This window comes from Argentina silus, assembly GCF_951799395.1.
Source record: "Argentina silus genome assembly, chromosome: 12".
Classification (NCBI taxonomy): domain Eukaryota; kingdom Metazoa; phylum Chordata; class Actinopteri; order Argentiniformes; family Argentinidae; genus Argentina; species Argentina silus.
In genome coordinates, this window is record NC_139666.1 from 10,360,479 (window position 1) to 10,372,449 (window position 11,971).

At 47.2% G+C, this 11,971-nt stretch overlaps 1 protein-coding gene across 2 annotated transcripts in view; it reads left to right on the forward strand.

The window, feature by feature from the left end:
• Positions 1–11,971, forward strand: part of LOC310812894 (plakophilin-4-like) — a 69,094-nt gene that overhangs the window by 49,560 nt on the left and 7,563 nt on the right. For both annotated transcript variants that reach the window (XM_083681646.1, XM_083681647.1), the window contains exons 9-13: positions 675–885; positions 2,254–2,386; positions 3,495–3,708; positions 10,319–10,502; positions 11,544–11,661. In XM_083681646.1, coding sequence (XP_083537772.1) covers positions 675–885; positions 2,254–2,386; positions 3,495–3,708; positions 10,319–10,502; positions 11,544–11,661 — 860 coding nt within the window. The remainder of the gene's footprint in view (positions 1–674; positions 886–2,253; positions 2,387–3,494; positions 3,709–10,318; positions 10,503–11,543; positions 11,662–11,971) is intronic.

Sequence of the window (11,971 nt, forward strand, 5' to 3'; positions counted from 1 at the left end):
AAAGGATGACCTGTCGTTGTGTTTACTTGTTAGCGCTGCTCTTTTTTCGCCAATAGAGAGAGAGTGCTTAAGTGTGTGTGTGTGTGTGTGTGTGTGTGTGTGTGTGTGTGTGTGCGCGCCTGTGTACGCCAGTCTCTTGGCCTGGCTCTGTGACTGCACTGTGTGGAGGCTGGCTTCAGTACACAGTGGAGGGGACAGGAGAGAGAGGGAGAGGGGGATGAGAACCAAGGGATGAGAAAATAATTGTTGGATATGCTACTTCAGAGATGAAGCAAGTGAAGCCAGCAGCCCTTGGAACAACTAACCTGCAGGATTTGGCTCTCTAAATAAGCTCTACCTCATAAAAAAACAACAAAAAAAACAATAACAACCCAAAAAAAAAAACAGCCCTTTGAAGAAGGATACGTCTTTACTCTAGAATTCATGGGAGTGTTTTGCTCTCATCATTAATTGGTACCAGGCTGAGGGAATCTGCTGTGTGCCTCAAAACCGTTTGTGTTTTCAGCCTGGACTAAAGCCTAAAGACTCCAGTCAACACATCGAGAGGCTGTAGGTGAAATGGTTTGAACAACACTGCTAATCTGCTCCAGTCCTGGGAGGTCTACTGTTCCTTGGTGTGTTTGTCTTGTTAAAAATAAATTCTCTCACACATGTTTCTGGTTTGGGATTTTCAGGTGCGGGGACCTTACAGAGGACTGGCAGCCAGCGCAGCGCGATGACCTACCAAAGAAACAACTACGCTCTGAACACAGCGGCCACGTACGCCGAGCCTTACCGCTCCGCCCAGTACCGGCCCTCCGACGCCAACTACGCCCGCCAGGCCATCGTCATGGACGACGGGGCCACCCGCTCGCCCTCCATAGACAGTATCCAGAAGGACCCGAGGTAGGTGCCAAGGAGGTGGTCCGGTAAAGTACGCTCACATGCTGAGTAACCTTCCCTAGACATTAGCTTAGGGGGCTAACACAGTCTTTTTGACAAGCCAGATTCCAACCCAGTCGGTCATGCAGGCAGCGTAGTGCGACTCATCCATAGGGACTAACGGTGCTTACTCCACTCCTATACGTACTGCTGGGTCAACATTAGTGTCCTCTTACTATTCAAACACGAGAGCCCCCGGGCAGCCATCCAGAGCCTTAGCCATTAAGCTGTGTGTACGACTGCCTGGACCTCTTTACAATGGATTCCCAGATCCAGTGAACTGCTGTGTCTGCTCTTGCTCCATAGGTGTGCGTGGGTGTGTGTGTCTGTGTGTGCGTGCAGTGTGTGCGTTCTGTGGGTGTGTGGGTGGGTGTGTGTGTGGGTGGGTGTGTGTGTGTGTGTGGGTGTGTGTGTGTGTTTGTGTGTTTGTGTGTGGGTGTGTGTGTGTGTGTGTGTGTGTGTGTGTGTGTGTGTGTGTGTGACCCCGGAGCTCAAACCCCTGACCTTGCACATCGGGAAAGCTATTCACACCCCTGTGTGTTTCTCTAGCTGAGAGTGTCAGGGGGCCTCTCTCCTCTATGCTCTACAGGGTACACCGCCAATGTCGTCAGACTAAAAGTTCCCCTTAACATGTGATTTTTCAACTACGTTCCTACCAGGGGAAATGTTGCATGGTTGTTGGTATCGGTTATGTGTGCCTGAGGGCAATTTAGATTAAAACAGTCTTTGATTTGATTTGATTTGATTTGATTTGACTGGGGGTTTTGCTTCATGGAGCCCACACTGACCAAGGGCAACAGTATTTCTCAAAATATCAATACACACAATTCACATTATGGATTGGGTGTTGCTACTTTCTCACTTTGGGTCCCTTTCTCTTGTAGTCAAAAGACTTTCAGATATAAAGTACAAGTTCTGAATCGATATAGAATAAGACCGTAGGTATCTTAGATTTAGGTTTTCATAAGTCTATGAATTAATTAGTTATTTTTTTATTTAAGTAGATGTACAACTCTCGTTTGGATAGGCCGTTCATATGAAATAAAGCTTTTCATCTCAACTATAATGCCGGCGTGACATACCTTAAGTGAATCCTCACAAAGAATCTCTCAGAAGTGGGATCTCCTACTCCTCATATTGAGAGAGGAACAGTAATCCTGGAATAACCCTGTGAACCCTGTAATTTCCTGGGACTAAAGGTTATTGCACTCTGCTCTGCGGAGGTGTGTGTGTGCATGTGTGTGTGTGTGTGTGTGTGTGTGTGTGTGTGTGGTTTGTGTGGTTTCTTGGCTGCGGTAGTGCTGATGCCTCTGTGCCTCCTCTGTGTTCCAGGGAGTTTGCGTGGCGTGACCCGGAGCTGGCCGAGGTGATCCACATGCTGCAGCACCAGTTCCCCTCAGTGCAGGCCAACGCAGCCGCATACCTGCAGCACCTGTGCTTCGGAGATAATAGAGTCAAGGCTGAAGTAAGGCTCCCCTTCTCTCTCCTCTGCTCCCTCCTCCTCAACACCCAGCATGCTGCAGCAGGTCTAGCGCCCCTCCCGGGGTATGTGAGAGGTCTCTCTGGCTGCAGAGACTCTTCCCCCCCCCCCGGCCACTCCAGCTCCCCTCTGGAATTTCACGGCTCGGCAGGGAGCTGGTACAGCCGCCGGCTGTTGTCTGCTGGAAAAAAAGCAGAGCCGATCTCTTAGAATCAGCAGGGGATTCACAGCACTTACTGAACATAGAGATGAACTGCAATTTCATACACACATACACATATACGTACACACACACACACGCGCGCACACACACACACACACACACACACACACACTTTCTCTCGCTTTTATCATAAACACAAACACACATGCTACATACACGTAGACACACAATTGAAGCATTTCAGGGAAAGGAACATTGAGTTTTACTGGGGTTTTGATAAGAGTCACTCTCTGCTCTGTAGATATGATCAATGTATTTCTCATTTCTGAAGTGCAACAAAGTCAACATATTGAAATCTATTCATACCTTACTGTAAACAGCGGGGGATTTCATTTGATAGAACCGCTTTTGGAAGTGCTCTGAGTCCTTCGCTTCCTTCCATTCAAAATCCTTATTAAATGTTTGTAGACCATATCTCCTATTCATTGTTCAGGCTTTTTATGTGTTTGCAGATTAGCATTATATATTCCAAATAACTTCAATTGTATCAGAAATAAAGCTCTGTGTTTGCTCTCCCTGAATCCCCTACATGAATAAATGCATGGACTTGTTTGTTACGGGGGAACCATTATTTTTTCTGATAACAAGCTTATGCGAAAATGTTTGTCCAACTGTCTATATTGCTGTTAGAGAAGCACAGAATGTTCATACTTAATCCATGGCCAATTTCTTGTGAGAGATTACGGTATTGATTATGAATGGCTGTGTGAACCTCAGCTCCCTCTCAGGTCTCTGAGGTATTTAACTGGATGAACTCTCTGAGGTATTTAACTGGATGAACTCTCTGAGGTATTTAACAGCACAAGCTGCTGACTTTGTGATCTGGGCCTTGCTCTCAAGATCTAAATAAGTCTTTATCCCCACGTCTAGGTGTGTCGCCAGGGGGGCATCAAACACCTGGTGGATCTGTTGGACCACAAGGTTCTGGAAGTGCAGAGGAATGCGTGTGGAGCCCTGAGGAACCTCGTTTACGGGAAAGCCACGGACGACAACAAGGTTGCCGTTAGAAACGCCGGCGGTGTCCCCGCCCTGCTCCGACTGCTGAGGAAGACTGTGGATGCGGAAGTGAGGGAGCTCGTCACAGGTAAGAGAGTGAGAAACTGTGTGTGCTAGCATGCCCGCTTTGTGTCTGTCTGGTGAATCTTCTTAGTATCTCAGTGTGTCGTTCTGCCTGTCTGGATGAGAAAACATTCATTTTCAATTGCCTCTTTAACCCTGAACCCCAATGGATCTGTCTTGCCATGCCACTTCTGTGTGCGTGTGTGTGCGTGTATGTGTGTGTGTGTGTGTGTACCATCTGGCATATTCACTGAGGTCACATCATTCCCACAGTTCCACGCTATTTCACTCCTGCATTATTCAGTGATGTTTGGGCCCAATCAGATCCACTGGAGTTCCAACACAGGGTTTTTGTGGGAACAGGAACATTACACAACCAGGGGTAGAGTGGTTGAATTATTAACCTGCCTGCCTTTCGAGGCCTCTCTAGCCATTTGGTGTGAGTCACTGGGTATGGGTATGCTCACAGCCCTACTGATAAAATCTGTATCTAGATTCTCTGGTATGCCGGTCCTGACCAGTTCTCCCCTACCCCTCCATCACTGATCCTGACCATTTATCGGAAGAGAGGGGTGTTATCCTGGCTGAATTATGGCCCTCATACAGACATTGCCACCTAAACATAGTTTCCAACCGCCTCATTCGACCCTTTCCCTCCCCCCCTGCAACTCCTCCTCAGGTCGTTGCAGTAAAAACGGACTAAATGACTAAAAACTGAGTCAATGATAAACTAAACGTAAACACCTAAAAAAAAAACACCCACCCTTCCCGACCAGCCTAGTGTGGGAGTTTCGCCCCTTCCTGGCAGTGCAGATACGACCGTCCTTGACGTTTTGGTTTCAGCATACTGTTGTTCTCCAGTGCTCACGCTGCAGGTCCGTTGTGTGCGCCAGAGCTCTGCAAACAGGGTATAAATCCTGCTTGTTTAGGATCAGGGAGGAGTATTACAGGAATAAGCAAGCCAAGATGTTTGGCTGCCAGGTGGCTGAGTCAGCTGTTCGTGGACAGCTATGCTCCCCTGCTCTCTGACTCCCTCGGGTTACAATGCCATGGTTCCTTCAGGCAAGCAATATACCGAGTGGACGAGAACAGAGCAGGGTGGAATTGCTCCTTTAGTGGTTATGTACATTGTAGGGGTGGGGATATGCATGACTGGCTCCGTGATGTTTGTGCTTGGTTTGTTGATTGGCGCGTGCTAGGATACTTTTATACGCATGCAAGCTGAATGCTTAGAATGGTTGGTAAATGGTTAAATGCGTATAATTGTTTGTTATGCTTATCAGTGCTGGGATACTCATCGTAGACTCAGTATGAAGTAGTTGGAAAAAAAGAGAGAGAAAATGTATTTCATTAGAAGAGATACTGCAGCTGGTCTTGCATGGTCAAATGGAGAAACTCACCAACCCAGCAGCCCATTCCATCCCTTCCCTGTCACAATGACTTAGCTTACAGAGGCCATGACGGAAGCAGTGGCCTTTCAGTCCCCACCAGTCTAATCTCTTCTCATACCAACCGAATGGGTAGTAAAACCACTTCAAATGCAGATGTGGCTGTCACACGAAGCTCTCAGTAAATGCTCTGATGGGAGCTCATCGAACTGCTCTGTCTGTATTCAGAGAGTGTAAGTGCTAGCGTTGCTAATTGGCAGTTGAGGAGCCCAGTACGCTGAGCAATTAAAGAAGGTCAGTGCCCGCGTGTCACCTCTGGATAACGACCAATAGGAACCATCCAACACGGAGAGTTTTCAGATGCACTTCCTGATGTCTACCGGACACACTAATTGGAACTGGCAAGAATTACTCTGGCAACAGCCCTCCAACATATCTTTCATCTATAAAAACACTGTCGGTGGTTGTACTGTAATTGAGACATGCAGTCTGAGACGTGTGTGTGCGCGCGTGCGTGCATGCATGCATGCGTGAGTGTGTGCGTGTGTCTGTGTGTCTGTGTGTGTGCATGTGCCTGTTCTTGTCTGTCTGTCTCTGTCTCTGTCTCTGTCTCTGTGTGTGTGTGTGTGCGTGCGTGCGTGCGTGTGTGTGTCTGTCCTGTCTGTTCTGTTCTGTTTTTGTCTCTGTGTGTGTGTGTGTATCTGTCCTGTCTGTTCTGTTCTGTTCTGTTCTATTCTGTTCTTGTGTGTGTGTGTGTGTGTGTGTGTGTGTGTGTGTGTGTGTGTGTGTGTGTGTGTCGTCATAGCTGAGCCTAGCTGACAGGAGATGTCGTTCCCACCGTGTCAATAGCTCTTTATTCCAGTGGGAAGGCTTTACGAGCCGCGCTTCATGAGAGCGAGCTACAGAAGCCTTCTCTCTCTGCCCAGGGTCATGTGGTTTATGTTATGAGGACATGTGAAGTAACAGTGTTAGCCTTGCTCCTGCTCCTTACTCCACCCCTCCCGTGCCCCCACCCCCCCTCCCCCTCCCCCAGCAGCTGTTGTGGCCACAGACCTGTCCTCAGAGGCCTCTGGGATCAAAAGGGCATTCCTCTCAGGATTGTTGTCATCTCCCCCCTACCCCCCCCCAGTGCAGGTGACACCTGACCCACCCTGAGCACCCTAGACTGGACGTCACAGAGGCAAGGCTCTGTACACACAGGAGTGTCCCTGTTCCTGTCCTCTCCTAGGACAAACTGTGTCCACATGTGACCCCACTGCAGCTATTTGCAATCACACCAGCCCAAACAAAACTCTGATAGAAGAGAATTTAATTGCATTACAGTTTGTGTGTACGTGTACGTGTACGTGTGTGTGTGTGTGTGTGTGTGTTTGTTGTGTATGCATTTGTGTGTGCGTGTACGAGCGTGTGTGTGTGTGTGTGTGTGTGTGGGTGTTTGTTGTGTATGCATGTGTGTGTGTGTGTGTGTGTGTGTGTGTGTGTGTGTGTATGTGTGTGCGCCTGTGTGTTCCTGTGTACAGTATCTATTCATACCGTGTGTGTTTATGTTTATGTGTGTGTCTTCCAATAGCAGATCCTATGCCGCTGTGCTGCCACTGCCACAGGCCCAACCTTGTTTTGTGTGTATTTCCAGTCTGATGCTGTAGGGAAATAAACCCCACTTATGTTCATCTCTGATCACTGTTCCCTTGAAACAGAACAGAAGTTATTGAGGGAAACACACTGGGAACGCTGCGAAAGGCTTCATTCCTTTCGGATGTAGGGCAGGACACAGATCGTCATCTAGTTAGCTACAGTAGCTCGCCCTGCAGCCACTGGTGAAATGTGCTGGGAGCCACTCAGTTATAGTCAACCACACCCTTAAGTATGGGGGAGAAAAACTCTCTGTTGTAAAACTACATTTCCACCCAGTTCTTAGCTCTCAGTTCTGCCCCCACTGGCCTATGAGGGGAAGTACAGAGTCAGTGCAGTGGATTGAGACAAGATCTCACGCTTTATCCTACAGCCTGGTCCCAGTGTGGTTCATTCTCCCACTGGGATTAATGCGTTTACTAATCATGATGAATTAATCCGGCTATGCTGGTAGTATGTTACACATCTTTACTGCATTCACCACAGTGATACTGTGACATTCCAGACAATGCTAGTATTATCTGAGCACTATGAGAGCTGATTTTCTTTTTAATCACATCCACAGCTTTGACCTGCTGTAAACCTGACCAGGTCAACATACGGACCCCAGCCCCTTAGCAGACTGCCCCCTCCCCTAATATAATCTGATCATTGACACTGGTTTTAATATTGCGATGGATCTGGAGACTTTACATGCAAACACATGCAAACACATGCAAACACACGCCACACTGACACTCACGCTTCACCTGTGTTCTGTGCATTAAAAGCATGACCGCACCCTTCCCCTGGCCAATCAGATGGCTGTTAAATACCTGACCCACCCCCACCCCAAGCCTGGTGTAATGGGCATCCTGGCCTCTCCACTTCATCCCAGCAGACAGTAACTGAATAACAAGCTCAGTGAAGATTTCATTATGGGAAGAATGGGCTCCTTTAGCCGCATCAGTGATTCTCCTGCTATGAGAGATACACTCTCTCATCCCCCCACCCTAACCACCCCCCCCCCCCCCCCCACCCCACCCCCCGGTCTATCTCTCACTCTCTCTCTCTTTCAATTCAATTCACTCAACACACACACACACACACACACACACACACACACTCACACTCGCACACACACACACACACACACATAACACATAACACACATATAACTCACTCACTCACGTAATTACTCTATTTCTCTTTCTCTCTCACACACACACACACACACACACACACACACACACACACACACACACTCACACTCACTAACTTTATAAATCTAGGACACTCAAATGTCGAGTTTTCATTTGTATTCATTCATTCAAGGATTCATTTGTAGGCAGATCACTGGCTCTGATATCACTGCCTTAGTTTACATTGGACTACAGTTCCCAAGGCTGGGAAGAACGGAGCCATTAGTATACGGCCAAGCTGAGATCAAGCCTCCGATAGAGCGGCTGTTCCGTCTAACTGTCAAATGTGACACATGGCAATCACTGCCGTACACTGTCAGTGTCAGTCACACCTCACTGAGCTTGGCTCCACATCCATCTCAACTTAGAAAGACTGCTGCCTCTTCCACAGGGGCCAGTTAGAAGAGTTTAAGAGCACTTAGCACTTTCCAAATTGAGCTGTAAGAGGGATAAGGAGGAACTGAGGGGTTGGTGGGGAACAAGGAAAGCCTGGGTCCGTTGGAGGGAGTGCTTTGTTCCAGCCCTGTGTCTCCTTACCGTATTAGTGGCTCTCTTAGTGGCTCTCTTCCTGGGGGATTCTCTAAACAACAGGTGGGGCAGAACTCAGAGCTAAGAGCCTAGGAAGGCTACTCCATCACTGCATGGAGGTTTGATTGAGATGAATCCCAGAGCCTGGGTAGATGCATGTTAGCTTGAGGTGATCTTACTGCTACGGTATGCAGCCCCCCCCCCCCACCCACACACACACAAATACACTAGGGACAAGATAAGAGCCACAGGCTGAATGTTAACTCTGTAGCGTCGAGTCCTTGAGTTTTAGCTGGGAATCTGTTTTCAAACTTCTGTCGGAATTAAGATGTGAAAGAAGATGATTTGATTTTTCTGACATCTTTATAACAACTGCCTCGTAGTTATTAAAGGTACAGGGCAAGAGTCTGTTGGAAATCTGCCACCACGGCGAAATTCAGTTTGTAGTTCCAAACAACAACATCCTCCCTAATAATAATATCACCCCTGCATGCACAATTTGAAGAGGGTTTCCCCTTGAGACTCCATTTTAGACTCCATTTTCAGGACAAAAAAAAGCGTAAATTAAATATTCCTTCCAAGGGACCTCATTCCCTGATCGCTACTGATTAAACATAGTCATTATTACAGCCATTGGAAAGCTTTTCGAAAATATGAATGTTGCATATTGCACGTTTAACATGTGAACGCAGATGATTTATCTGTCTTTTTAACAACCATGTCGTTTTTCAGTTATTAGATACAGTGTGAATTGACTTTGTGGCAATTCAACTAATCGGAAGAGGCAGTATTTGGCCCACAGATCATTGGCTGTCTCTGCTGCTTTGCTGGAATCCTCTGTGTGTTGTGCCCTTGGGCTGCATTAATGGGTGTTATCTTCTCCATGGCTGTACTGTAATTGGAGCAGAGACACACCAGGCTGTGGTTAAGGCTACATACACACTGTGGTGGAAATCGGAGAGCTCAAGAAAACTACCAGGATTACTTGTGCTCCGTCACTTCTGCCACGCACACACACACACACACACACACACACACACACACACACACAAACACTCAAACACTCAACCCCCTCTACCAGGCTTCTCATCAATGCTTCTTAAGTCATGTCACACACACACACACACAGCAAAAAAATAAATAAATGAGTCAGCGGGGTGTGTGGATAGATAGTCCTCTTCTGTTGTGCCTGCAACCTTTAGAGTATAGCCAAGTCTCTGTGGCTAGATATTAGCTTTAGCTGCAGCACCAGCACCATCCAAGGTTACTCCTGCCCTGCAGAAAATCAGCGTGTGTGTAAGCCTGCCAGTAACAGCCGTCTAATTAAAAGAACATGCTACACGTTGGCTAATCCATAGCAGATGCAGCATCAAAGAGACCCTCCTACTCAACGCACTGTATGGGAATATCGGTGGTTCCCATGAATGCATTTGAAATGAATAAGATGCTAACATTATATGTCAAGAGACACGTTACATTATTCATGTTTCATTTAAAATGTTGAGCCAGGACCATATGGCAATTTTTCCAAGTTTTCTTTTTTCATTTCAAGGGAAAGGTCTTGCCTGAAGGGTGTTCTCCTGTAAGATGCTGTTTGATGCAGATGCCTGATGTGGATGTTAGATGCTGGAGGACTGGTTTTATTTGTGATGAGGAATATTATTGTGATTTGTGGGGTTTTATTTTTCCCTTCAGTTGTGTGTGTGTGTGTGTGTGTGTGTGTGTGTGTGTGTGTGTGTGTGTGTGTTCACAGAGCTATAAAAAGCTCAGGACCTCAGCCACTCTTGGGGGCTAGCCTAACTGCACATGACAGCTGACACAACCAAGGGTTTGTGAGCCTGTCTCTCTAACTGTGTGTGTGTGTGTGTGTGCGTGTTCGTGTGTCTCTGTCTGTTCGTCTCTACAGGGGTACTGTGGAACCTGTCGTCTTGTGACCCCGTCAAAATGACAATCATTCGGGATGCCTTAACTACTCTGACCAACACTGTGATAATCCCTCATTCTGGATGGAGCAGCTCCACCTTTGATGATGACCACAAGCTCAAGTTCCACTCGTCTCTCGTCCTGAGGAACACCACTGGCTGTCTGAGGTGAGGTGCAGTGACAGGCTTGGTGCTTCCACCCTCTTGTGGATGTTTAAAGCTGTTGCAGCCTGGTAAGGCGACACAGGGCCTTGCTTCCATGTCTTGTAGCTCCTCTGTAAGTGATATGACAGACATACGACTATGGAATGAACCAGCCCAATGTCCAGCCCATCGTTCCAACCAAGTTGAACAATCGTAAAGCCTTCCTCTCAAAATATGTTAGAAATCGACATTGTACAGTTAAGAAATCTATATGTGTATTAATAAATACATATATGTGTATTAACTGTAGTGCATAGAAGCAATCGTACTTACCAAAATGGTCACCATCACTGTCAGTATGAAATAAATGAATAAAGTAGATATCTGTATGTGTGTGTGTGTGTGTGTGTGTGTGTGTGTGTGTGTGTGTGTGTGTGTGTGTGTGTGTGTGTGTGTGTGTGTGTGTGTGTGTGTATCAGTCCATCCATGGTTGTAGTGGGTGTAATCAGTGAGAGCAGTGAGCACGACAGTCAAGAACACTGTGTCTCTCTGGCCACCCTCCTGGGGCTCTTTGGAACCCGTGGATGTGGACTTTGGTCTCTAACTGGAGACAGGGAATGGAGCCGTGTCTGCACGCTCAGTTAGAGCCTCATTTACCCATCAAAGCGCTCATAAAGGCATCACTCAGAACAAACACGACTCTCCTCCATTATGGATAGGGCTGTGTGGGTTGTACACACAACACGCAGAACACACACTTGTGTCAAGCTAAGGGAATACACGCACACATGCATGCACACGCACACGCACATGGCACATGCATCGCACACACGCATATGCATCGCACATACACACACACCCACACACACTCATACAAACACACACACACACACACACTCATACAAACACACACACACACACACACACGCACACACATACACACACACACACACACACACCTTTTTGTATGTGTTTGTGTACGTTTCCAGGTTCTGTGTAATGTTATTTCTGTGTGTTTTGTGTCTGTGTACAAAAGCCCTGAACAGCGTCTGTGTTGTTTTAAAGGAATCTGAGCTCTGCAGGGGAGGAGGCCAGAAAACAGATGCGTTCCTGTGAGGGCCTGGTCGACTCTCTGCTCTACGTCATCAAAGCCTGCGTCAACACCTCCGACTTCGACAGCAAGGTCACAATCACAATCAGAATCACAATCACAATTCTTTTATTTGGCCAAGTATATTTGCACATACAGGAAATTGACTTGGTGAGGTTGGTGCATGGACATAAAAAACAAATAGAAAATAACAAATGCGGCACAGACACAGGCCCGCATACACACACACACACACACACACACACACACACACACACACACACACACACACCAGGCCAACTGGAAAACATGTTGAGACATGATGGTAGTGGTAGGTGGCCATGGGAGAAATCCTACCCTGCCTGTTTGAATTCTTTATATAAGTTCTCTCTCTCTTCCACAG